Raw genomic sequence first — 23,534 nt, 5'->3', positions numbered from 1 at the left:
ACATGACACAGCTCCAGTGAGGCGTTGAAGATGTTGGTGAACACCGGGGCGAGCTGGTCAGCGCAGTGCTTCAGGACGGAGGGGGAGACAAGATCTTATCAGAGTTATCTGTTGTTGATATGGTGTCTTGAGTATCATCTGAAAACAGAAGAACTGACTCCTCTTGAGAGCCTCTTTTCCACAGTTTTGGCAAACTCCACCTGGTGTTCCACACTCTCTTCCCTCGGGGGTTTTAAAATCGATGACAGGCATCGCTTGGGCTTTTTTGATCCAACCGTGTCACTGTAACTGTCATTCTGTGCCGCTTCATAATCGGGTTCCACAACGGGCAGTGCTATGCTCTTTGTGGCATTTGTATCCAAGGCCTGCTCCAAATGAGATACAGGTGTAGTGCTGCTGGCCATGGTCAACACTTTACTGGGCTCATTCTTAAGGCTTATACACTTTAACTTGGACTGCAGGTCTGCTAAAGTCAGTCGTTTGGTCTTGGCATCTGCTGAAGATCTCTCAACTGTGTGTAGTGCGGGACCAGAAGCTGATGAGTTCACTCAGGCATTCAAGTAGGCGCAGAGAAGAGCCTAAAAGATTTCAATACTCGCTAAGTTGGGCAACCCTTTTGATTAATGTTGTACAATCTTTATTTCAAAGTTTATCTACAGCATACACTGATGCTTAAAGTTAGAAGGGTGTGCCTAAGTCTTTTCCCAAACAACAAATCCATGTAATGTAACATGCAACGGGACGTGCATGGATTTAGGGGGGGAGGATGTAACCCGGTTTTCAAAAGGTTTGTGTCACTGCTGTCTGTGTGTCGCTGACAGAGACACACACACACACACACACACACAGACACACACACTCAGTCTCAATCAATCAGTCACACCAGTGCTTGCAATTGCCAATCATTGCAATCACAGCCACACCCTATACAGCAGAGTCAGTCTGCAGTAGTAGAGTGAGGTGCACACCACTCTGAGGCTGCTGCAGGTCTGTACTATATTCCACCAAACATTTTCATTTCCCAACTTATTACATTTGATCAATTGACTAAAAACACTTATTGTGGCTTTTAGACTTCCACCCACACTGATCGCAAACTGACTGCTGGCTGTGACTGTATGAATCTGATTGAATTGGTGAGTGAAATGTTTCCCATTTGAATGTTTGTTTGTTATTTGAAATGTTTGTTCTAATTTGGTTGATTTTGGTTTGAATGTATTCTTTTTGAAAGTTATGCAATGCTTGTAGATAAGCATTTTTTTTGTTAATCTGTGATCTTGTAGATCTGCTGTTTTTGTTTATTTGATATTGATTTGGCCTTTTCTATGAATCCAGGCCAGGTTACTTTTCTTGATAAGAAAAAGGATCATGATGGCGAGCCAACTTGAACCCAGCTTTAAATGAAGTTTGTCCTACCAGGAGGGTAGGCCAAAGAGCAGCAGCCACACATTCATATCCCCTCAAGTAACATTACACATTACACTGCCCTCGCACTGCCACTTCCCTCTGACTATTGACAATACCTCGACCATTGACAATTACCTACCTGCTTAAAGACTCTGTTGGACTTGGATACTCTTGATACCTTGATGAAAGTTACATTGAACTGTTGTATGTTTTGTTTTATTTTTATTTTTGAACAATACACAGTTTATTTTGCTTCAATCATGTCTCCTGCCTATTTAATTTAATGTTGCCATCAATATAATTTATTCCTCCACTCTTCACCTACCTGTCTGCAGTAAACTGGCCCTATAGCTATATTATGCTTTGCCCACTCTAAGCATATGCTACAGTTTTCTATACTGTATGATCTGGAGAGAATTTTACAAACTGTATTTTCACTACAGTGCCAGAATTTTTCCAGCAAAGAAATTTGCATAAGTTGCTGGAATGGCAATGGGAGAGACCGTTTTCACGTGCCCTCCTTGGCAGCAAAAGTTCTGGTATTGCCTGATAAGCGACCATTTTTGTTTGTTTATGTTCTAACGGTAGTAACTTTAGACTGGCGCGAGAGGTGACTGTAAGCACGCGAGACTGTAAATTTAATCCATCGAAGGAACAGAGGATAACAAAGGATATTTTCTCTCAATCATTCATTATCACGAGGATAAGGGGGTTAACAGGTGGAGCTGGCAGATATGTTTCTAGCCTAAAATCTCAAGACATATCTTGAATGTCAACTTAATCGATCGTTCTTTTTTTAAACGGCCACTTATTAAATCATATTAAAAACAGCTGTCTGCTGCCTGCAGGTGTTCCGACTTGCGAGCTCTGTGAGCACTGACTCTCTCTCCCTTTTCTCTCTGAGGGAGTGAGACGCTCACACCCACCCTCTGCCTATAACAGAGCTAATTTTACTTACATCGTAGTTGGACAAGCCATCCCCATGCAACATTTAATCTCAGAGTTATGTCAACATTGCTTTGAAGCATTTTTGTCACTGAACAGTTTTGGCAACCAGGTATGTACAGGCAGCCTGTCACTCGCTCGCTCTCTTGTTGAAACCAATGCTCGCTCGACCACGGTGACCGTTGGAACGTTCTCCCACTCGACGCTCTCTCTTTCTCTTTGTCAACGTCATCACGCTATCCCAGTACTTTGATTTCGAGCGTTTTCACAGGGGAAATTTTATTCCGCCAGGCCGCGGCCAGTACATTCCGGAAGAATTACTGGGAAGCTTCCGGTATCTACAAGTCAGACATTGTGCTAGATCACTATTTTCACACTTTCCTCAACTTCCTCCAACCCAGATTTGGGAAGAATTCATCCACCTTGACCCATTCCAAAAATCGCAAATATCAAGGATATATAATGATCTACTGTCTTTGGATGACGCCCCCGACAATAGAGTCAGGGAGGCCTGGGAGGCTGAACTTGGGCTGACTTTCGATGACAGTTGGTGGGATGCTGCCCTAAGTACTTTCCACACAAGCTCAACTTGTGCACGTCTCACACTTATAAATTTTAAAGTACTATTTAGAATTCATTACTCCAAAGCTAGACTATCGCAAATCTATCCTAATGTGACGGACAGTTGTGACAAATGTCATCATCCACCCTGTAACTTAACCCATATGTTTTATTCATGTCCGCTCCTGATTAACCTGGACAAATTATTTTTACACTGTCCAAAATATTCACAATCCCTGTAACCATTTCTCCACATACTGCTATCTTTGGGATTCCAGAAGACTATGCCCGGTTCACTCCCAGACAATTAGAGATTTTGGCTTTCACCTCTTTAATAGTAAGACGCCATCTTCTTCTCCAGTGGAAGTCTGCTAAACCACCCTCTAGTACCCAATGGCTGAGAGAAGTAATGTCCTTCGTAAAATTAGAAAGGATAAGATATTCTACCAGAGGTAATCTAACTACATTTCATAAGAAATGGGATCCTTTCTTGACATTTTTTAACTCCATCTAATCCCCATGCACTTTCTGAATGACTGAGCCCCCCCCCCCCTCTCTCTCTTCTTCTCTCTTTCTACCCCCCCCCCCCCCTCTACCTCCTTTCCTATATCTCTATTTCTATCTGGTCTTTGTTTTCATCTTTTCTGTTCTCAAAAGCGATATTATGTGCCATGCTCTTCTTATTGTTGTTATTTTAAATTGCTCCTTTTTCTTCTCTGATGTCTGTTTGTTATGTTTGTTAAAAAAATTAGAAAACATTTAAGGAAATAGGCAATACGAATGATCATATGCTGAAGATGGGCAGTTCTCTTTTCATGTATGCTTAAAATAAGCTTGATATATGTGATCATACTGAAGTGAACTGATCTTGTACCTAACTTCCAATAAAAATATGAATGGAAAAAAAAAAGAATTACTGGGAAGCATGCCGTAAAATTTCGAACACCAAAACTTCCGCCACACAAGATCAGTGCTTGTTTTCACATGAGATGAATTAAAAAATGTCCACTATACTTCCTTCACTTTGGCTAGTCAAATTATGTACTTAAGCTCTATTTTATACTTTGTTGCATGGCGGTGTCAATAGCAGACCCACAAGCTCACAAAGTAAGGTCTTGTTAGCATGTAGATGTACTACTTTTGGCTTTTTTTTTTCTTTTCTTTTTATAAATAATTTAAAGGTAGGGTTTTACTTTGGGATTTACTTTGGTTAAAATAAGTGTTAAATAGCTCTATATTCTGATAGTACTCATTGCTATAGAGTGTTTGTTCAGTAAAAGTAGTCTCCCATGTCTCTCCAGCTCTTTATTAAACAGAAAATGCATTTTCAGTGCTCTCTCCTGATTGGCTTAAATTTTGTCACCTACCTGAAAATGTTCTATATTCTGTTTACTAAAGAGCTGGAGAGACCCCTGTGACCGAACAAACGCTCTGTAGCAATCATTACTATCAGAATATAGTACTTTAACCTTTTTTATATATATTTTTCATATGAAAATATTTTCCTATGATGACATGGCCAAAATAGGGACACCAAGTTGAAACAACACTGGATTAGATAGTGGCGTAGATAGTTTTTCTTTCTAGGAAGTGCTAGTGTAACTGTAACTCAGCAGCATTCTCAGTCTGGTTTTTGCATCACTGAGTGCCCAGTAGCAGCAGCAGTAGTCCATTCACACTGCTTTATTAACAAATTACACTCAGGAGGACTCCATTCACAGTTTTTCTTTTTTTTCTCCCGCTCTCTCTTTCTCTCACACACACACACACACACACACACACACACACACACACACACACACACAAAGGCTCTTGGATACACAAGAACGTAGACTCAGATGAGTACGTGCACAGTGTTGTACCCCATCACACGCACAAGCTAGTGCATACGGTACAAACATACACACACACTCTACTCTTTTTTTTTGGCCCACAAGAGAAATACATTTGTTTTGGAAGTCATCATATGGCTTTTCTTACAAGGAAGTAGCCCTTCAACTGCACTCTCTCGGCCATTGCGGGTCTTGGGTTATATGTTTTAGGAATACAGAATTTAGACCGAGTGGTCTTGGTATTTAGCAAAATGTTCTCTTAGCAGCACTAAAACGTAAAGTCTCCTCTTCGGTCCCAGAGCTACAGCTGTAGCTAGCTATAGCTCTCCTGGGCGTAGTCATTTGCAGAGACATTTATTTGTATTGTGTCTCAGCTTTCTCAGTGCTATTAAACCACTTAAACCCCAGCATCTCTAGGGAACATGCGCTGAAAATAGCCGATCTACAAGCTCACAACGCGGTGCGTTGTGAGCTTTTAGATCGACTATGTTCGGCGAAGAGATTTTGTGTAGACTGAAAAAAGACCATTAAAATGTTTAGGATTAACCGTTGTACCTCTAAATGTCTGTCATCATGCTACTGCAAGTTATGTAGCCCAAGTCAAGGAGCCATGCATTGAGGAGGGGCCCACTTCACAGGAAGAAGTTTATGTCTTTAGTGTATAGCTTACATTCATGGATGTGTTTCGTCTTCTTAATGCATTGAATGCACAGTTGCGCCTTTAATTCCACATTATTCCTCCCTTCTTCTAGGAACTGTAATGCACTACTCTGCTCAGTTCTTCTCCTTTTCTTTTCTACTCTGCTTTGCTTGATTCTGCAGTTTATTTTTGTACTTTACACATCAAATATATCTAATGTTTTTTTTCCTATTATCTACCCTATTGTCTACCTTTTTTTTTAGGTCTGGACTCCAAAACACTGTACAGGACTACTGGCTCACCTCCAGACAGTCCAGTATACAGCCTGAGTACTGGTGAGTTGACAGTTCCATGGTAACATTACTTCACTAAGATAATAGATCACACTCTACTTTGTAGCCTGTAAATTAGTTTGCAGGTAGTTAATGGGTATAATAAGATAACAATTATTGATTGATAAGCAATACTGAGTTTTGAGTTTTTATATAACAATGAAAGTACATGTTAATTTAGCTTGTTACCAAGTAAACAGATCTACACTGCAGTTACATCTGCTGCGGGTGAGTGATAACTTGTATGGAGATGTCAACTATTCAGTAAAGATATCTGCTAATTGTAATACAATTGCAAGTAAAATGATCAGTAGTTCATTTGTGGCAGTGGTCATTTAAAGATATCGATATCCTGGTCAACTACCCTGTAATACCAATTAAAAAACAGAAATTACAATTTCAATAGCGTGTAACATGCTGCAAAGTTGAATCTGTATACTTTAGTGAACTGTCCTCGACTAATATAAAGCACCAATTACTGTATAAATAACATGTAATTACTCATAACTTAACATTTAACTTTTTCAACTTTTTCTCTTCCATTTTGGGTTAAGTAAGTCAAACCTTTCTGGTCAGACCTATATTGTAATCATTTTCACAACAGAAAAACATGACTTTCTATAAGCCTCTTCATTTATAAGATAGAAATGGCACCATGACAATGCATGCACCTCAATGTATACTTATTATGAATGATTGGTTTAGATTATTAATTGTCACATTTGAAACATGTGTGTATTCGTCTGTGCTGCGTTCACAGAGAGTGAGCTGGCTGAGAATGATATAGGCTACCTGTCGGGGTGCGTCCTGAGCTACCTGAGCGACCTCCCATCACCCGTCATCCCTGCCGCTGTCTACCCAGACCTGCAGGCTGCCGTCACGTTGCAGCAGCAGCAGCTGCTACAGCAGTCTACAGGTCAGTGTTAACCACGTTAACCCATTGAGACCTGAGAAGATTCTAGAAATGTCTTCTAAATCCTAAAAAAAAATTGAAAAAAACCCCCAATTTTTTTTTCCCTCGATTTTTCAAAAATAGCAGATCTACAAGCTCGTAGCGCGGCACTCGGTGCCGCGCTATGAGCTTGTAGATCTGCTATTTTTGAATAGCCTAAAGAAATCTAAAAGTGACACAGATGCGTTCCAGGTATTAATGGGTTAATATATATACCCCTGGCATCAGGGGAATAGTGGTCTAAATGTGCAGTATACAGCGTAGCGCTGGGCGATATGACTTCAAATCAATATCACGATTATTTCCTTTGCCTCCATTACGATTCATAAGTATATGCAGGCCTTAATGTGGTTAATCAGACTAATCGATTTAGTTGATTATAAAAAAGTCAATTTGAACTTTTTAATTTCAATATATTTTTGGTTAATTGCCCAGCCCTAATACCACTTATACCCACCTTTTTAGACCAGTGCCACGCACATGCTCATGCCCGCACATGCACGGGCGTGCACACACGTGTCCACAAGACTGCGTGTTCCCATACTGTCACACCGTTTTTGTTGTTTATGTACTGTGTAAGTATGGGGTGGAGGAGGAGGGTTGCAGGGACTGGGGTAACAACTCAGATTGATAGGGTGATTAAAGTTTTCTATTCACCCTCGAAAACCGGTTCCTCCAGTCTACGATGAACGCGAAAACCATTGCATTTCAGGTGTTAATTGTCTTTAATGTCTGTCTGTCTGTCTATTACAGTACAGTCATTTAGCAGACGCTTTTATCCAAAGCAACTTACAATTGTGTGCATTCAACATAGGTAGGGAACGAAAACTACTAATCACCAGAAGTCTTAAGTGCATTTTCTGCAAAAACAAGCAACCAAGAGTATACCTAGCGCTAAGGTAAAAGTGCAATATATCAGCTACCTATTTCCTTAAACAGATGAGACAAAATAGCTAAATCAAATGAGCAGGAGCTAAAACAAATAATTGTATCGACTAAACAAGATCCAATAACACAATACAACAATAAAACAAGCGTTCGTACAACTAGTTAACAACAAGTAGGCCAGGCAAAGAGGAAGGGGTAGTAGTATATCTCTTTTCTTTTGTCTCTGATCTGCTAGTTTTTAACCTGAATGGAAACCAACTGATTAACTGAAACTAAAATAGAAACAAGTTCAATAAAAAACTAATTGACAAGACTAGAATTACATACAAAACCATCTTTGTTTTTGTTTTTCCACCATCACATCTGTTGACATGCATTCTATTATCTTACCTTTCTTAGCAATCAAGGCAAAAAATTGTCCAACTAAAACTAATTTGCTTATGCACTCATAAATGTAACAAAAATGTATCAAACTAAAATGAATATTTCATAATGCTGGTCGGAGCTAGCCTGCATAAAAATAATAATTTTGCCCTCGGCAGATTTGGTCTGGCCCCACTCGATTGTGATTGGATTTCGCCTCCCCCTAAGTTGTGAGGCACCAATAAGGGCCCAGTATGCAAATGTAGGGCGAGTTTAGTACATCGGTTGCGTTCACCAAAAAACATGTTGTGACGAGTTGTGATTTGGTGTACTGTACAGACCCCTGGGGGCCCCCAGTCACTCAAATGTATACGATTTAAGTGGTTAACTATTAGCATGAGCAAAATATATTCTTTCGCACACATCTTTGTGCTTATGATCAAATACAAGCAAAACTGTGAGCATCCTTTATAGTCCAGGGGCCAAGCCAGATTTTGGTTTTTGCAAGTTTTTGCATTTTTGTCTTCCACATATAGTTTATATTTTGGTATGATAACCCTTCCAATCTTGTAGCTTAATGGCAGTTATCACTACCTACCCCTATAGGAAAATGTGATGTATGTGAATCATTTATATATGACTTCAATACTCAACTCAATACTTTTTGGAAAGCAATGGTCTTTTAAACAGTTGGCCCTAAGGTGATTTTACCAGTAGAATCCATTTCTGCTGAGGAAATGTTGGTATTGTGCATATTTAATGAGATAATTTGCATATTTGAACACATTTGTGGAAATAATTACATAATAAATACAATTACAGCTAGATATTTCAAAAAGTGTGATATATATGTGAGAAAAGAATTGTGGAGATTCGTCTGTGACCTACTGGCAATGTGCACAAGCAATTTGGTGTGGATCGGCCCAATGGTTTGCGAGATTAGCTAGGACAAACTGCTACAAGCTGTAGTTGTAATAGCTGGGAGGGAATATGTAAAACATCATAAAGATTGTGCAATTAGTGACAAGTTTGAGATTTTTGGCATGGTGTTAGGTGAGGGTGTAAGGTTTTCAAAAAACACAGCATAAAAGTTGGGCTGGCCCACTAGTGGCCAGTATGCATGCAGAAACTCCAATATTAGACGGGTCAGTATGGTTGAACCCCAAATAATTGATACAAATGTCTTTTTTTCAATGGATTATGTTACTATTGGGCATGCTAAATAGCATACTAACAATCTAGGATATTTTAAATTCCGGAAAGGCGCCATTTTCAAGATGGCGTCCACGACGGCTGCCGGGAGCTTAAAATGGCTATCTCAATAACTATTCAACTTAAAAAGGTGGTTTTGATGTCTAACCCTAGGGTTTAGGACTCAAGGAATGCAACTGAATCTGTGAAATTACCAAAAGTTTATTATTAATAGCCAAATCCAAGGTGGCGTCCCAAGGTGGTGTCCCATTCTACTAAATTACCCAAAAACAACAAATTAACCTTTCTTATTTTTATTTTGTTATTGAAAATGAACATTATAACTCAAATTCTGTCCCCATTTTAATATAGTCAAGTAAAGGTAAATGTTTTTGGAAGCATATTTATTTTACTAATGGCCTCTACACACTGCCCGACATTTGACCCGATATAGCTCTCGGGGATATTTTTTGGTGATCGCCGAGAAAACCACCGATCTCAGTCCAGATCGGGCGTTCCTCGGCGAGGTGTTGATCGCGCAGTGTGTAAGGTACTCCGAGAAGAAACACCCCAATAAATTGCGCTCGGCGAGCGGTTCCCGATAATTTTACTTTTCTACCATGTTGGATATTTGGGCTTGTCGGACCCGATGAGAGCCGTGCTACAGCCAATCAAAGCACAGTACCAGCCAGCGAGGTAGCTGGTGGGGAAACTATTTTATTATCAGCATGATTCACTGTTGAGTCTAATACAACAGAGACGCACCGTGGCTAGTCCTCCCGCATAGAACCGCAATATTACCGTACAGACAGTCCAGTCCTGCTGTATTAGTTTAAACATGGTAAACAGATTGATAGAGTGAGCGAGCCTGCACGACGATGGGGCTGTTTGAGGAATAGGGCTTGCAGACAGGTGTGTGTGTGTGTGTGTGTGTGTGTGTGTGTGTGTGTGTGTGGTATCTCTGAACAGTATTGCCAGGTTTTGCATGAGAAATAAGCAACCAGGTCTATGAAAACAAGCCCAACAAACTAAGGCTGCATGAGCACTTAAAACCTATATACAAATAAAATAGCCGATCTACAAGCTCACAACGCGTCGCAACTATTTTCAAAGAAAAAAAGCAACATTAAGAAATAAAGCCAAATAAGCCACTACACTTTGGAAATAAGCTAAAAAGAAACGCAACCACCAATATTTTTTTTTACAAGAAACTCTCTTATAATAAGCGGACACGGCAACACTGCTTCTGATCTGAATTGGACTCTGGTTGACTTTTGTTTTGAAACGTTTGTTTCAGAGAGGGAGAGTGAGAGAGAGAGAGAGAGAAATACAGAGAAATTGAGAATTATTTAATGTCAATCATTAGCGTCCTGTCTCGGTCTCGCGCATATATCACGGGAGCCTTTCACGTTTTCGTGAGACGTTTGGAATAAAAACAAATGTATGTATTGGGTCGGGATCACATCGTGGTGAAATATCTTGTAATCAGTGAACCCCTGTCGGCGACCAATCTATCGTGCGAGAATCACAACGATATATTTAGCCCGATTTCAAGAGAGAAACTCGTGCAATGTGAAATGCTTAACGACCTGTTCACTCACCGACCATTTCAAATGTCGGGCAGTGTGTAGAGGCCATAACCACAAAGTCGTCAAGTAATCCAGTAAGCCAGGTTAACCAGCCCATTATGCAGTAAGCACTTGTGTTATGCAGTCACTATTTATCATCATTCTCTGACTCCTCTGGAAGAAACTATTTCTACCGGAAGCGCCATGAAAGACGGCCGCATTCGTACAAGCTCCGTAGCATCGCAACGTTTTTCCATCTTTTTAGTATTTTTTAGCCTTCTCTTTTTTCCCTACACCGTTGCGTGTCTAAGGAGTTATGACAGACAAGCACTTATGGACATCAGCACAGCGATTACACACAGAATTCCGGACTTTTTTGCCGAAAACCTCCCGCTCGGCTGGGGGGGGGGTGGGGTACCCTTTGTTCCGGCCGGATCAACAACATACCCCCGTCGAAAAAGACCGTGGCGGCGAGGCACTAGAGCGGGTCTTCTCGTAAGAACAACAAAACGTGGATATAAACCTGCACTGCCTTCAATCCTGCTAGCGAACGTTAGATCTCTGTGTGAATCAAGAACAGTGACCACTATGGACGACTTACTGGCGCGCGTTAAATACAACGCAGAGACGAGGAGGACCTGTGTTGTTGTGCTAACAGAGACGTGGCTAACGGAGTTAGCATCTGATTCTTCTATCACTCCTCCTGGCTTCACCGCGTATAGGAAAGACAGAGACCCTGTACTGAGCGGTAAGCAACGTGGGGGGGGAGTTTGTGCCTTGATCAACAACAACTGGTGCAAAGATGTTAAAATCCTAGACAGTCACTGCTCACCAGACCTTGAACTTTTAATCATAGCCTGCCGTCCTTTCTACCTACCACGCGACTTCAGCATCGTGATTGTAGCCGTTGTTTACATTCATCCTGGAGCTAATAAGGACACAGCTATGAGGGAATTACACCAGGCGATCAGTGCACAAGAAAATCGCCACCCGGACTGCGCAGTCATCTGCCTAGGCGACTTCAACCGGACAGACTTAAAAAAGGTCTTTCCCAAATTCCACCAGCATGTCGCCTGCAGTACCCGTGGTGACAATATTCTTGACCACTGCTACACGCCCTTCAAGGATGGATACAAAGCTCTCCGCCGCCCACCGCTAGGAAGCTCTGACCACGACGCCATCCAGCTGCTACCTGCCTACAAACAGAGGCTAAAAAGGGAGCCGGTCGTTGAGAAGGAAATCCGAATCTGGTCTGAGGACACAGACGCTATGCTACAATCCTGCTTCTACCAGACTGACTGGGGGATGTTTAAGAACGCCGCTGGGAATAACATCAACGAACTCTCAGACTCAGTCACTGGCTTTATCAGCAAGTGCATAGATGACATAGTCCCAAAAAAGACAGTTCGGATCTATCCCAATCAGAAACCATGGATGGACAGCGGAGTACGTGCACATCTGCATGAACGGGACGCTGGTTTCAAATCTGGCGACGTGGAAACGCGCAACACGACGCGCGCGGCCCTAAACAGCGCCATCAGGAAGGCGAAAAAGGCCTACACAAAAAAGATGCAAGACAAACTCAGCAGTGGCGACATCAGGAGCACATGGCAGGCAGTACACACCTTGACAGACTGCAAAACAAGAACCAGAAGCGAGGTGAACCCGCCTGCCTCCCTCCCCAACGAACTGAACACTTTCTACGGCCGGTTTGAGATCAGCTCCAACCGCGGCAGCCAAGCGGGGCCATCAGCAGCACCAGCAGAGGAGAACCCTCCTCTAACCATCTCGGAGAGAGAAGTGCGTACAGCCTTCACACGGGTCAACATCCACAAGGCAGCCGGACCTGATGGGATTCCAGGCCGGGTCCTTAAGACATGTGCAGACCAGCTGGCGGGTGTCTTCGCTGACATCTTTAACCTCTCCCTCTCCCTGGCTGTGGTCCCTGCAGGGTTCAAAATGTCAACCATTGTGCCCATTCCCAAAAAGGCCAAAGTGACATGCCTGAACGACTGGAGACCTGTTGCTCTCACCCCGATCGTCAGCAAGTGTTTCGAGAAACTGGTGAGGGAATACATCAGCTCCACGCTACCTGCCTCGCTGGATCCGTGGCAGTATGCATACCGCAAAAACAGATCCACCGACGACGCTATTGCCATGGCTCTCCACACCGTCCTCTCGCACATGGACAACAAGCTGCTGAAGGACAAATATGTACGTATGCTGTTCGTGGACTACAGCTCAGCATTCAACACCATTGTCCCAGCAATACTTGACAAAAAGCTCAGACACCTAGGGCTACACCCAAGCATGTGCGACTGGATACAGGACTTCTTGTCCAACCGACATCAGGTGGTGAGAATGGGCAGCATCACATCCGACCCCCTGACCCTCAACACCGGAGCACCCCAGGGATGCGTGCTGAGCCCTCTCCTCTACTCCCTGTACACGTATGACTGCATAGCCACACATGTCTCCAACACCATCATAAAGTACGCGGACGACACGACAGTGATAGGCCGAATCGTCAACAACGACGAGTCTGACTACAGAGAGGAGATCAAATCACTGGCACACTGGTGTCGTGAGAACAACCTCTCTCTTAACGTCGACAAGACCAAAGAACTGATCGTGGACTTCAGGAGGCCGCGGAGAGACCATGCGCCCATCCTCATCGACGGTGCTGCAGTGGAAAGGGTCAGCGAGTTCAAGTTCCTCGGAGTACACATCGAGGAGGACCTCAAATGGGAGACGCACTCCACACACGTGAGGAAAAAGGCTCAGCAGCGACTGTACTGGCTCCGCCGCCTGAAGAAGCTCGGAGTAGGACGTCGCATCCTCAGGCTGTACTACAACAGTTCTGTCGAAGGCATCCTAACAGGCTGTGTCACGGCCTGGTACGGGAACTGCACTGCCCGAGAAAAGGTCAGCCTACAACGAGTAGTGCGATCGGCAGAGCGGATAATGGGAATCGAGCTCCCAGCGCTCCAGGAACTGTACAAAAAGCGGTGCGTGGTCAAAGCCAAGCGCATCATCAAGGACAAGCACCACCCAAGTCATAGACTGTTCAACCCCCTACAACGACCGCGACCGGGCAAGGGGCTCTACCGCAGTATCAAGAGTTCCACCACCAGATTTTGGTGTAGTTTCAATCCAGCCGCTGTCAGAATGCTGAATGGGGCATAAGCCTGGATGAGTTCAGCAGCCTGACAGCAGGCGGCGCAGACTTTTCTGGCTCTTCCTGAACACACCTGTGGATTATACCAGGGACAATGACTTGGACTTTAGCCCCCCCCCTCGGACACACCTGTGGACTACACCAGGTACAAATGACTTTTTGTTGCACTCCCTCATGGAGCTACATGCGGATTATACTAGGGTCAGTCCACTCTAGGTGGACACGCACTGACCTTTTGCACCTTAATCCCTTGTATAACGCACTGACTTTTTTTGGGTCTTTTTATTGTGCTCCTTAAGCACCTTAACGTCCTTGTCTATCATGCACAGTATAAGTATAACATGCACAGTACAATACATTGCTGCTATGCTCAGGCACCTTAGTTTAGTTTTTTTAGTTTTATTTATTATCTCAGGTAATTTGTAAATATGTAGATAACTTGTCTGGCCTTCTGTTGCTCTCTTGTTTTTGATCTCCTTCCCACCTGCCCCCCACCCTCTTCTTCTCCCCCCCCCCTCTTCTTTCTATGGAAACTAACGTTGCGATGGGAACGATGTACAAAAAAGAATTTCACCCACTTTTTTACCTTGTAAACCTGTGATGTGACAATAAAACTGATTCTGATTCTGATTCTGATTCTATTGTGGAATCGTCACATTCCTAAAGTACCAGACAAGTACCAGACAAGTAGTGCAATTTAGAGAAGTTGTGTCCAAAGACCAGCTGATGGCAGTTTTAAAGTGTATAAAATGGACCTTTTAAAATAAATACTCAGACATATCAAGTGTTCTCAGGGGATATTCATCCCTGCTGTGACTGGTTGTGACACAACTTCTCAGATTCTTGGTGTTTTTGGCAAAAAGACTGCTTTCCACAAGCTTGTAAAAGTTGACCCTCCTTCGGTCTAAGATGGTCATAGCTGAATGGGTAGAGAGTCCCCCTGGGAAACTTAAGGTCCCAGGTTTGATATCTAGCTGTAATTGTATTTATCATGTAATTATTTCCACAAATGTGTTCAAATATGAAAATTATCTCATTAAATATGCACAATACCAACATTTCCTCAGCAGAAATGGATTCTACTGGTAAAATCACCTTAGGGCCAACTGTTTATAAGACCATTGCTTTCCAAAAAGTATTGTCTAGAAGTCATATAAATGATTCACATACATCACATTTTAGAACATTAGAACGTTAGAACATTTAGAACGTTAGAACATGTTAACTAATTCACTGCCACGGAATAAATAAATTCATTCCTCCATCTACCGTCCCCTTGCCAGCGAAAACTTTTACTGTACCTTTGAAAAATCATGGAATATTCTCCGTGACCGCCGTCCTCACAGAGATCGGCTCATTACACGCACGGGGGTCCGGTAGAATCGGGAATGTGTCCGGCCGCGATCCTCCATTGCAGAGCTATGGTCGTTTGAATGTGGCTTGTTTTTTGAAAACAAAAAAATAATTACTTTTGTGAATCCTTTAATGTTTGCAAACAAACATTGACAAACATTTCTTTAGCGGAGTCCTGCATCCCTGCCTCCGCCATCTTTAATATTATTTAATGGCGTTACACCTCCCTCTAGTGGTGCACCTGTCGATGTAGTCACGCAATGCGATTTTGTTTGACAGGAAGTAATTAAGGTTGGACTTTTAGTGACATTTGATATGAAAAAAAATAAGCTTAGTTTAGCAGTTATTTTTCTTTTCTTTTTTTCACCATAATGCTAGATTTGTATTAAACAAACCATGATTTAATTGTAACTAGCCATGTAACCATGTAAATATTTCCCTGTCATAGCAGCCTGGTAAAGAAAGCACCGTGTCATGAGTAAACGGTACATCTCCAAGCTCCCGCCTCCCCCCACCACCACCACCACCCACATGCACTCATCAACTTCCATTATAGAATTGCACGGGACTCCTAAAAAAAATATGCCATGAGCTGCCGATGACGTGTTTGTTTTGTGCGGGGAGAATGTCGCCCCTTCATAGCTTCAATGCATCCAATCTGAGTAAAAGGTTTGCACGAGGCCCAGAAATGAGCTCAGCCATGAGCTGCTGCTGCTGCTGACTGAGGAAGGTTGACCCTCTCAGCCCCAGAGAATGGAGCCAAGTGTGGAGAGGCGATGAGCTCATCGAGGCATGTCAGCAATGCTGCAGCTGATTCTCCTGAGCACAGTACACGGCCATTATCCAGTTATACTTGACCTATTTACCTATTTCACCCCGGACAGGGTACATCGAGGATATCATCAGAACACACACCCCGCCTAATACTAATGACTTGAACCCTAGCATCCCTATTCTGGGGCTATTTTGGTTGAAGATATTTAGTGTTGAGCGAAAAAAGGAGGAGGCATAGTATAGAGCCCTTGGGAATCCGGTCAACAGAGCATAGGGTTGCAAATGCCCCTGGTAAGAGCCCAAACGTGTGCGCAGACCTGGCATGGAATACTAAGCGCAAATTCCTAATTTCTTTCTGTTAGGCAATTTGTGTTAGGCAATGCTATTGCAATGGATAAAACACCATCCATCAGGTACTGCCAAGCACTAAAACAATGTTACACCCACCTGCTACTTATATGAATTCAGCGTCATTGTAAGATACCATAAAATATGATTGAAATTCACCCCATGTCAGATGGCGCTGTGGCGGGCAGTCGGGGTCGAGAGGTGAGCCAGGTCCTGGAGAACTCCACCAGCGTGCCGCTCCACCACCACCTCACCCTGCAGTACCTCTTGACTCACCTGGCTAAGGTCACCCAGGGACAAGTCTGCAACGGCCTGGACACACACACACTGGGGCAGATCTTCGGACCACTGCTGATAAGGACAGACCCACCCAGCTCCGGGTGAGTTAGATGCAGTCAGTGTCATCAAGAGACCAGGAACTTAAAGTAACACTTTAGTAGCGGTTTGGGTTGTTTTGCGATGATATAACTCCAAATATTGGCAAATATATCTTCAATAGTTGCTCTGTTGATTCAAAATGGATAATGAAAAAAAAAACTCCCTATTGAGTTACAAACTGCAAACAACACAGGTATCGGCATTGAGTTTGTGAGACGGATCCTATACCATAAAGTGATATATATTTCTGTCGTAGTGTAAAACTACGGTTACGTGTTGTAGTGCAGGGACATGCAACAATGCCCATCTTACGTAAAATGAAGACGGGATGTCTACTTTTCCCAAGCCACGAAAAGGAGCCAAGAAGCACCTTTGTTGCACCTCCAACTCACTCATGTTGCCTTCCCCTCTTTACGTGTACTAGGGTGACATTTCTGTACAGTACTTAAAGTAAGCTCTACCAAAGTGTAATTGTGCTTTAAGGGTGGTTTAACTTTAGATGTCTGGGCTCTCCACCTTTAGATAATCTGTTAGGATGCAGTTGAGGTGGGGTGGGGGGTTAAATTCAGAGTAGGTGTTAATCTGATTTCTCAGGATGTTCTCCTGAAGCTGCTTTAGATTGACTGATTTGCTGATTGATTGGCAGGTTGTCATTGGAGGAGGACTTCCCTGCCCTGGCGGTGGAGAGGCTGCTGATAGAGAGGACAGCAGAGTATGATGTCACCCCCCCAGGTAACATGATGTACAGTAAACCAGAGCAAAATGTGTTTTATGCTACAGTACACCCAGCAATATCTAGGGCTGTCACGGTTATGACATTTTACTTCACGATTAATTGTCAAATAATTGCGATTAACGAATTAATTGCATTTCTGTCGTTAAAAATGGCTTTTAGGCTTTTTTTTTTATATCTTCATTTTTAACCCATTTTTTCACCCAGTGCCAATTGTCTATGTAATCCTGGGCGCTACTCTCCCTCTGCCAGCCTAGGGAGAGCCCATAACTGAGCTCATGCCTCCTTCAATGCATGAGCAAGCCGCTTCTTATCACCTAACGGGGGGGAGTTTCCCTGGTAGGACGTAGGGCGTGGAAGGAACACGTTATTCCAACCAGTTCCTTTCCTCTCCATCAGGTGCCCCGGCTGACCAGGGGGAGGCAGTATAGAGACCAGGATTACTGCATGTTTTTGTGAGGGTACCTACCCTAGGGGACATGGGGAGAACATGCAAACTCCACACAGAAAGGCCCTTTCGGCTGGTTTCGGCACGTTTTGAGCTTGTAGATCTATTTCCACAATGAAATGCTTGAAAATATGTCAACATTTTTAACATGGAAATGATTATGATGATTATGACGATTTATGCAATAAATAATTGTGATTATCTCAAATAATTGCAATTAGGCGATTTATGAAATAATTGTTACAGGCCAGCAAAATCCTGAGTGTTAATTTAACTCAGAAAGTGCAAACATTTACAGTGTATTTCTAGACTTTTAGAGTTCAGTTAACACTCATGGTTCTACTGTGCAGCACTGTTTGACAGTGTAGAGACACAAGCAAAGTAAGGGATAAGATGCAGGTCTCTGAGAGTTGGAATTGAACCAGGGACATTGTGGTTATGTGGTTGGCGCACTAACCCGTTGAGTCACCCGGGCGCCTCGCCAGTGATGCATATAACATGCACTGTAAAATCCTGAGTGTTCATTTAACTCTGAAAGTGTACAAATGTAACTAAATTACTGGTCCATTTGGTTACATTTGTACATGCTTGGAGGTATAAATGGGTAAATGAACACTGAGGATTTTACTGTGTACCCTTCTATATTTTATTACAGCTACTAAACAACCTCCATTTTAATCTGCATTACAAGGGTTCACTCACACCACATTAAATATGTTAGCACGGTGGATGACTCTTAATGATTCATATTTACTTAACACTTTCAACCTGGTGTCTGTTTTTCGGGCATGTCATTATAGTCGAAATCTAACCAAAAATGTCCGTACATTTCAAAGATTTTAAATTTGTGAAAATAGCAGATCTTCAAGCTCACAACACATCGTCATGCAATGCGTTCTGAGCTTTTTTCGAAATTGGCCTTAAAGGGCAAGACCACTTTGGTAGAGGTTTGGGTTGTGTAGTTACCTTGCCATGATGTAACTCCAAAGGTGGGCAAGAAATAAAAAATAATTGCTCCATTGATTAGAAATTGATAATTCAAAATATGCTCCTCATTGACTTACATTGTATGGTAAAACAGCTCTCAAAGACACTCTTTTAGCACATAAACGAACGCAAACAAAGTTGATTCAGACAATATAGAACATCACCAAACCCAGTACTGTTTTTTTTTTAAATAAAAATGTCAACTTCGTACTGATTTTGCCATTTTTAATAAGTAGAAAACCTGGACTGGATCAGCGGATCCGGATCCAGATCTTCAAATAGTAAAATCAACAGGAAGTTGACATTTTTATTAAAAAAACAAACAGTACTGGGTTTGGTGATGCTCTATATTGTCTGAATCAGCTTAGTTTGGGTTCATTTATGGGCTAAAAGAGTGACTTTGAGAGCTGTTTTAACGTACAATGTAAGTCAATGAGGAGCATATTTTCAATTATCAATTTCTAGTCAATGGAGCAATTATTTTTTATTTCTTGCCCACCTTTGGAGTTACATCATGGCAAGGTAAATACACAACCCAAACCTCTACCAAAGTGGTCTTACCCTTTAAAGCCATATTTGGTGAGTACCAAAATAACGATATTTAGCAACCTCTGCTGGTCACTATCGTCATTGCAGGTCTTTAGCTGATTCAGCGGACCCAGAATTCCATTCGTTTTCACCGGAAGGCGGAAGCGTCAAAAAACGTTATTTTTGTTGTTTTATACTATCTGCGGATTGTTTCTCTTAGCCAGTGGAGCTTTAGTTACTGTGAGCTGTGCTTTCTTTTGCTATTGTTTTTCCATCTTCAAATCCTATAAAGCCATAAAAACAGTGTGAAATTCCTTTTTGTTACTAGCGTGGTAGTTCCGGGACAAACACGAAACCGGTGCATTTCCGTTTCCGTTTTCTGGCCGGAGGAGTCATTTTCGCGGGAAAGACGCCCCTGTCCACTTTCAATAGAAAATATTGGCTTTCGGGGGTGAAATTCATGAAATAGGTGTTGTGAAACATTTGCCACTCACAAAAGATCAAAAAATCTAACTTTAGTTTTTTTGAAAAAGTTACCTAGTATTACTTTAAAGTCATACTGTGTTGGGATGTAAAGCTATACTGTTTTATGGTATACCACAGAATCAAACATTGGGTTTTTCCATGTCCACAATGCACAACTAGAACTGTTCACGACAGCTGAGAAAAAATTAAACTAGAGAACATTAATTATCTCACTTACTACCGATGGCCAATCAGAGAGAGAGAGAGAGAGAGAGAGAGAGAGAGAGAGAGAGAGGAGAGAGAGAGAGAGAGGAGAGAGAGAGAGAGAGAGAGAGAGAGAGAGAGAGAGAGAGAGAGAGAGATGAGAGAGAGAGAGAGAGAGAGAGAGAGAGAGAGAGAGAGAGAGAGAGAGAGAGAGAGAGAGAGAGAGAGAGAGAGAGAGAGAGAGAGAGAGAGAGAGGAGAGAGAGAGAGAGAGAGAGAGAGAGAGAGATGAGAGAGAGAGAGAGAGAGAGAGAGAGAGAGAGAGAGAGAGAGAGAGAGATGCGTACAGTTTAGTTTATCAGACTGTCAGTGAAAATACTGTGGTTTGAGACTCCTTCACCAGTACGACTCTCTTTTAAAGCTACATATCACACCTCCGTGATATCCATGGGCTCTGTTTGTAACTGTTTTAAACCTAAAGAGAACGTGCGTGTTATTCCCAAATTGACAATGTCACAAAGCTAACAAGCTAATGGCCTTTGTTTTATGCATCCTAATGTCATTTCATAATTGTGTTTCCTTTGCTTGATATTTTGTGTAAAGCACATTGAATTGCCTTGTTGTTGAAATGTGCTTTATACATAAAATTTTCTTGCCTTGCCTTGGACTGACCCTAATTCAACAAACTTTGACTTCTGTATGATCGCATGGAGCCATTAACTGAGAAACGAAATTACAGTTTTTAACGATTTTCATTTTGTGTGTGTGTAATCATTCAGCTCTCCCAGCCAAGCCATTGAAGTCTAAAGTTACGCCAACAGCCATGACAGAGATATGCAGCCTGTTGAATGAAGCTGAGTGGTACTGGGGAGAGATCTCTAGGTAACACACGCACACGCACACGCACACACACACACACACCTCTTCCCACAATTTCTATTTTGTGTGATATGTTTCTTTTTTCACAAACTCAAGTGTGCTCTATTATATGAGCATATTCTGTCACCCTCATGCAATAAAATCTCAGTTTCCTTCCTTGTGTAATTACTGGTAGTTTTAACAGTATGGTAATGTGGTGTCTGTTTTCAGAGAGGAGGTGAATGAGAAGCTGCGAGACACGCCTGATGGGACATTTCTGGTCCGTGATGCCTCCAGTAAACTGGAGGGAGAGTACACCCTCACCCTCAGGTCAGCTGCACACATTGTTGATGACAGTGTATCTAGTGTCCAATCTGGTCTGCTTCAAATACCTTTGTTGACATTGTCAAGTGTCTTACCCGACACCAGGCTCTATATTTCTAAATGGAAGAGTAGAGAGACTACCTCCAGCCACTGCGAATGTGGCAGTTATATTGTATTAATTTTTTTTTTCCATAAAAATAAGTTCCGGAATGTAGCTCTAAGTGTTCAGTCCAAAATAAGGCATTGATCAGTTGAAAAACTAATGTTTTCTAAATACGCAGCTCTTTGAAGCTTTTGAGATGCGTACACAATTGGTAGCCCTTTTGCGTACCATTTTGACAATGACGAATCATTTACTATTCTCTCCCTAGCTACAGTATATGCATCTAGAATGCCACTGAATTGGCAGAAGTGGACAAAGCACCACTCGGCTCGGGCACTCGCTCGGCTAGCGCATTGATCCGGCTGAAGTCCGCTTCTGACTGCCTGCCTCTTTTTGATGTTTTTAATGGTGTTTATTAAAGTTGAGCCTACATCGTCTGCATTATGTGCCAAGTGACGCGGACTACTAATTGATTCAAAAATCGATTTATTGTGATATACCAGTACATTACCCAGTGACACCAAGTGGGTCCTGACCAAGTTGCATGTACGCCGTAAAACAACTGCTCCTACTTGATAATTCCTTTGTTATGATGTACTATTACTGTTATTATATAAATACAAACCAATTTGACCCTTTTCCGTGTTTCCATCCCTTGCTCATTTGACCTCCTCCTCTCACCTCTTCTTCTTCCCCTGCAGGAAAGGAGGGAACAACAAATTGATAAAGATCTACCACCGAGAGGGCAAGTATGGCTTCTCCGAGCCCCTCACTTTCGTGTCTGTGGTGGAGCTCATCAACCACTACCGCCATGAGTCCTTGGCCCAGTACAACGCCAAGCTGGACACCAAGCTCTTCTACCCCATCTCCAAGTACCAACAGGTGAGGGGGGCTCATACACAGTGCTGGGCCACATCTTTAGATTTAACGGCTCCAGAACTAAAATACTCAAAACTCAAATCTCAGTCTGTGCTGATGAAGTCCATGCAAAGTCATACTTTGTTAGCTTCAGTGCAATGCCATGCACCTTCACGAAATAAGGACGGACATCAAGTTTATCTTTTGTAACTAACACCATCAAAGTCATCTTGCTTTCTGTGCTAATGTATGTGCGCAGACATGCATTCCAATGGAAACTGAGTCATTGTTGTGTTTTTTCCATGATGTGGCCACCAGTTGGTGAAGGAGACCAGCATAGAGGAGGTGGGAGAACAGCTGAAGGTCTACCATGAGCAGTGGCAGGAGAAGAGTCGCGAGTACGACTCCCTGTATGAGGAATATACACGCACCTCACAGGTATCTGAAGTGTCTCTTGCTCTCTCTCTCTATCTCTCTCTCTCTCTGTCTCTGTCTTTCTCTCTCTCTCTCTCTCTCTCACACACACACACACACACACACACACACACACACACACACACACACACACACACACACACACACACACACACACACACACACACACAGCATTCAGGGACTATAGGTGAAATTTAAGACACTATTAAATCTCAATCACATATGAATTTCACTGATCTCTCTCTGTACCTTTACCCTCTTCCGCAGGAGCTGCAGATGAAGCGGACCGCCATTGAGGCCTTCAACGAGACCATCAAGATCTTCGAGGAGCAGTGTGAGACCCAGGAACGCTACAGCCGAGAGTGTCTGGAGAGGTTCCAACGAGAGGGTAACGAGAAGGAGATCCAGAAGTAAGTGAGACAGGGCTTGTACAAAGTGCAGTCACCATGTACTTGACCACACATGTACAACTCATATATAATTGGCTTTCAGTCAGTGTTACAGCTGACATCTATTGTTGTTTTGATTGAATTGAATTGTTCAAAAAACATCAGTCAGGTTGATCTGAGTTTGAAGAGAGCTCAGACTAAACAAAAACACTGATTCTCTGTCTGGAACAAAACTCACTGGATTCTCTCAAATCAGGATCCAGAGCAACTCGGAACGCCTGAAGTCTCGAGTGACGGAGATCCACGACAGCAAGCGGAAGCTGGAGCAGGACCTGAGGCAGCAGGTCAACGACAACAGAGAGATCGACAAGAAGATGAACAGCCTCAAGCCCGACCTCATGCAGCTCCGCAAGATCAGGGATCAGTACCTGATGTAAGCTCGCCTTCGCCTGAAACCAAATATTCGTTTGTAATTTTAAGCCATTTACGAACT

General features: G+C 42.6%; 1 protein-coding gene across 1 annotated transcript in view; it reads left to right on the top strand.

Annotated features, from left to right (window-relative positions):
* The window catches only part of pik3r2 (phosphoinositide-3-kinase, regulatory subunit 2 (beta)), a 64,921-nt gene that overhangs the window by 32,238 nt on the left and 9,149 nt on the right, over positions 1–23,534 (top strand). The window contains exons 4-13 of the mRNA XM_080439223.1: positions 5,649–5,720; positions 6,478–6,633; positions 16,502–16,712; positions 17,357–17,442; positions 20,854–20,956; positions 21,164–21,262; positions 22,061–22,241; positions 22,536–22,655; positions 22,920–23,062; positions 23,298–23,474. Of these exons, the coding sequence (XP_080295349.1) occupies positions 5,649–5,720; positions 6,478–6,633; positions 16,502–16,712; positions 17,357–17,442; positions 20,854–20,956; positions 21,164–21,262; positions 22,061–22,241; positions 22,536–22,655; positions 22,920–23,062; positions 23,298–23,474 (1,348 nt within the window). The remainder of the gene's footprint in view (positions 1–5,648; positions 5,721–6,477; positions 6,634–16,501; positions 16,713–17,356; positions 17,443–20,853; positions 20,957–21,163; positions 21,263–22,060; positions 22,242–22,535; positions 22,656–22,919; positions 23,063–23,297; positions 23,475–23,534) is intronic.

Source organism: Gymnoscopelus braueri (genome assembly GCF_963280865.1).
Source record: "Gymnoscopelus braueri genome assembly, chromosome: 10".
Taxonomy (NCBI): domain Eukaryota; kingdom Metazoa; phylum Chordata; class Actinopteri; order Myctophiformes; family Myctophidae; genus Gymnoscopelus; species Gymnoscopelus braueri.
Note: the sequence above shows the minus strand (reverse complement) of the source record. Positions and strands in the feature narration are given on the sequence as shown.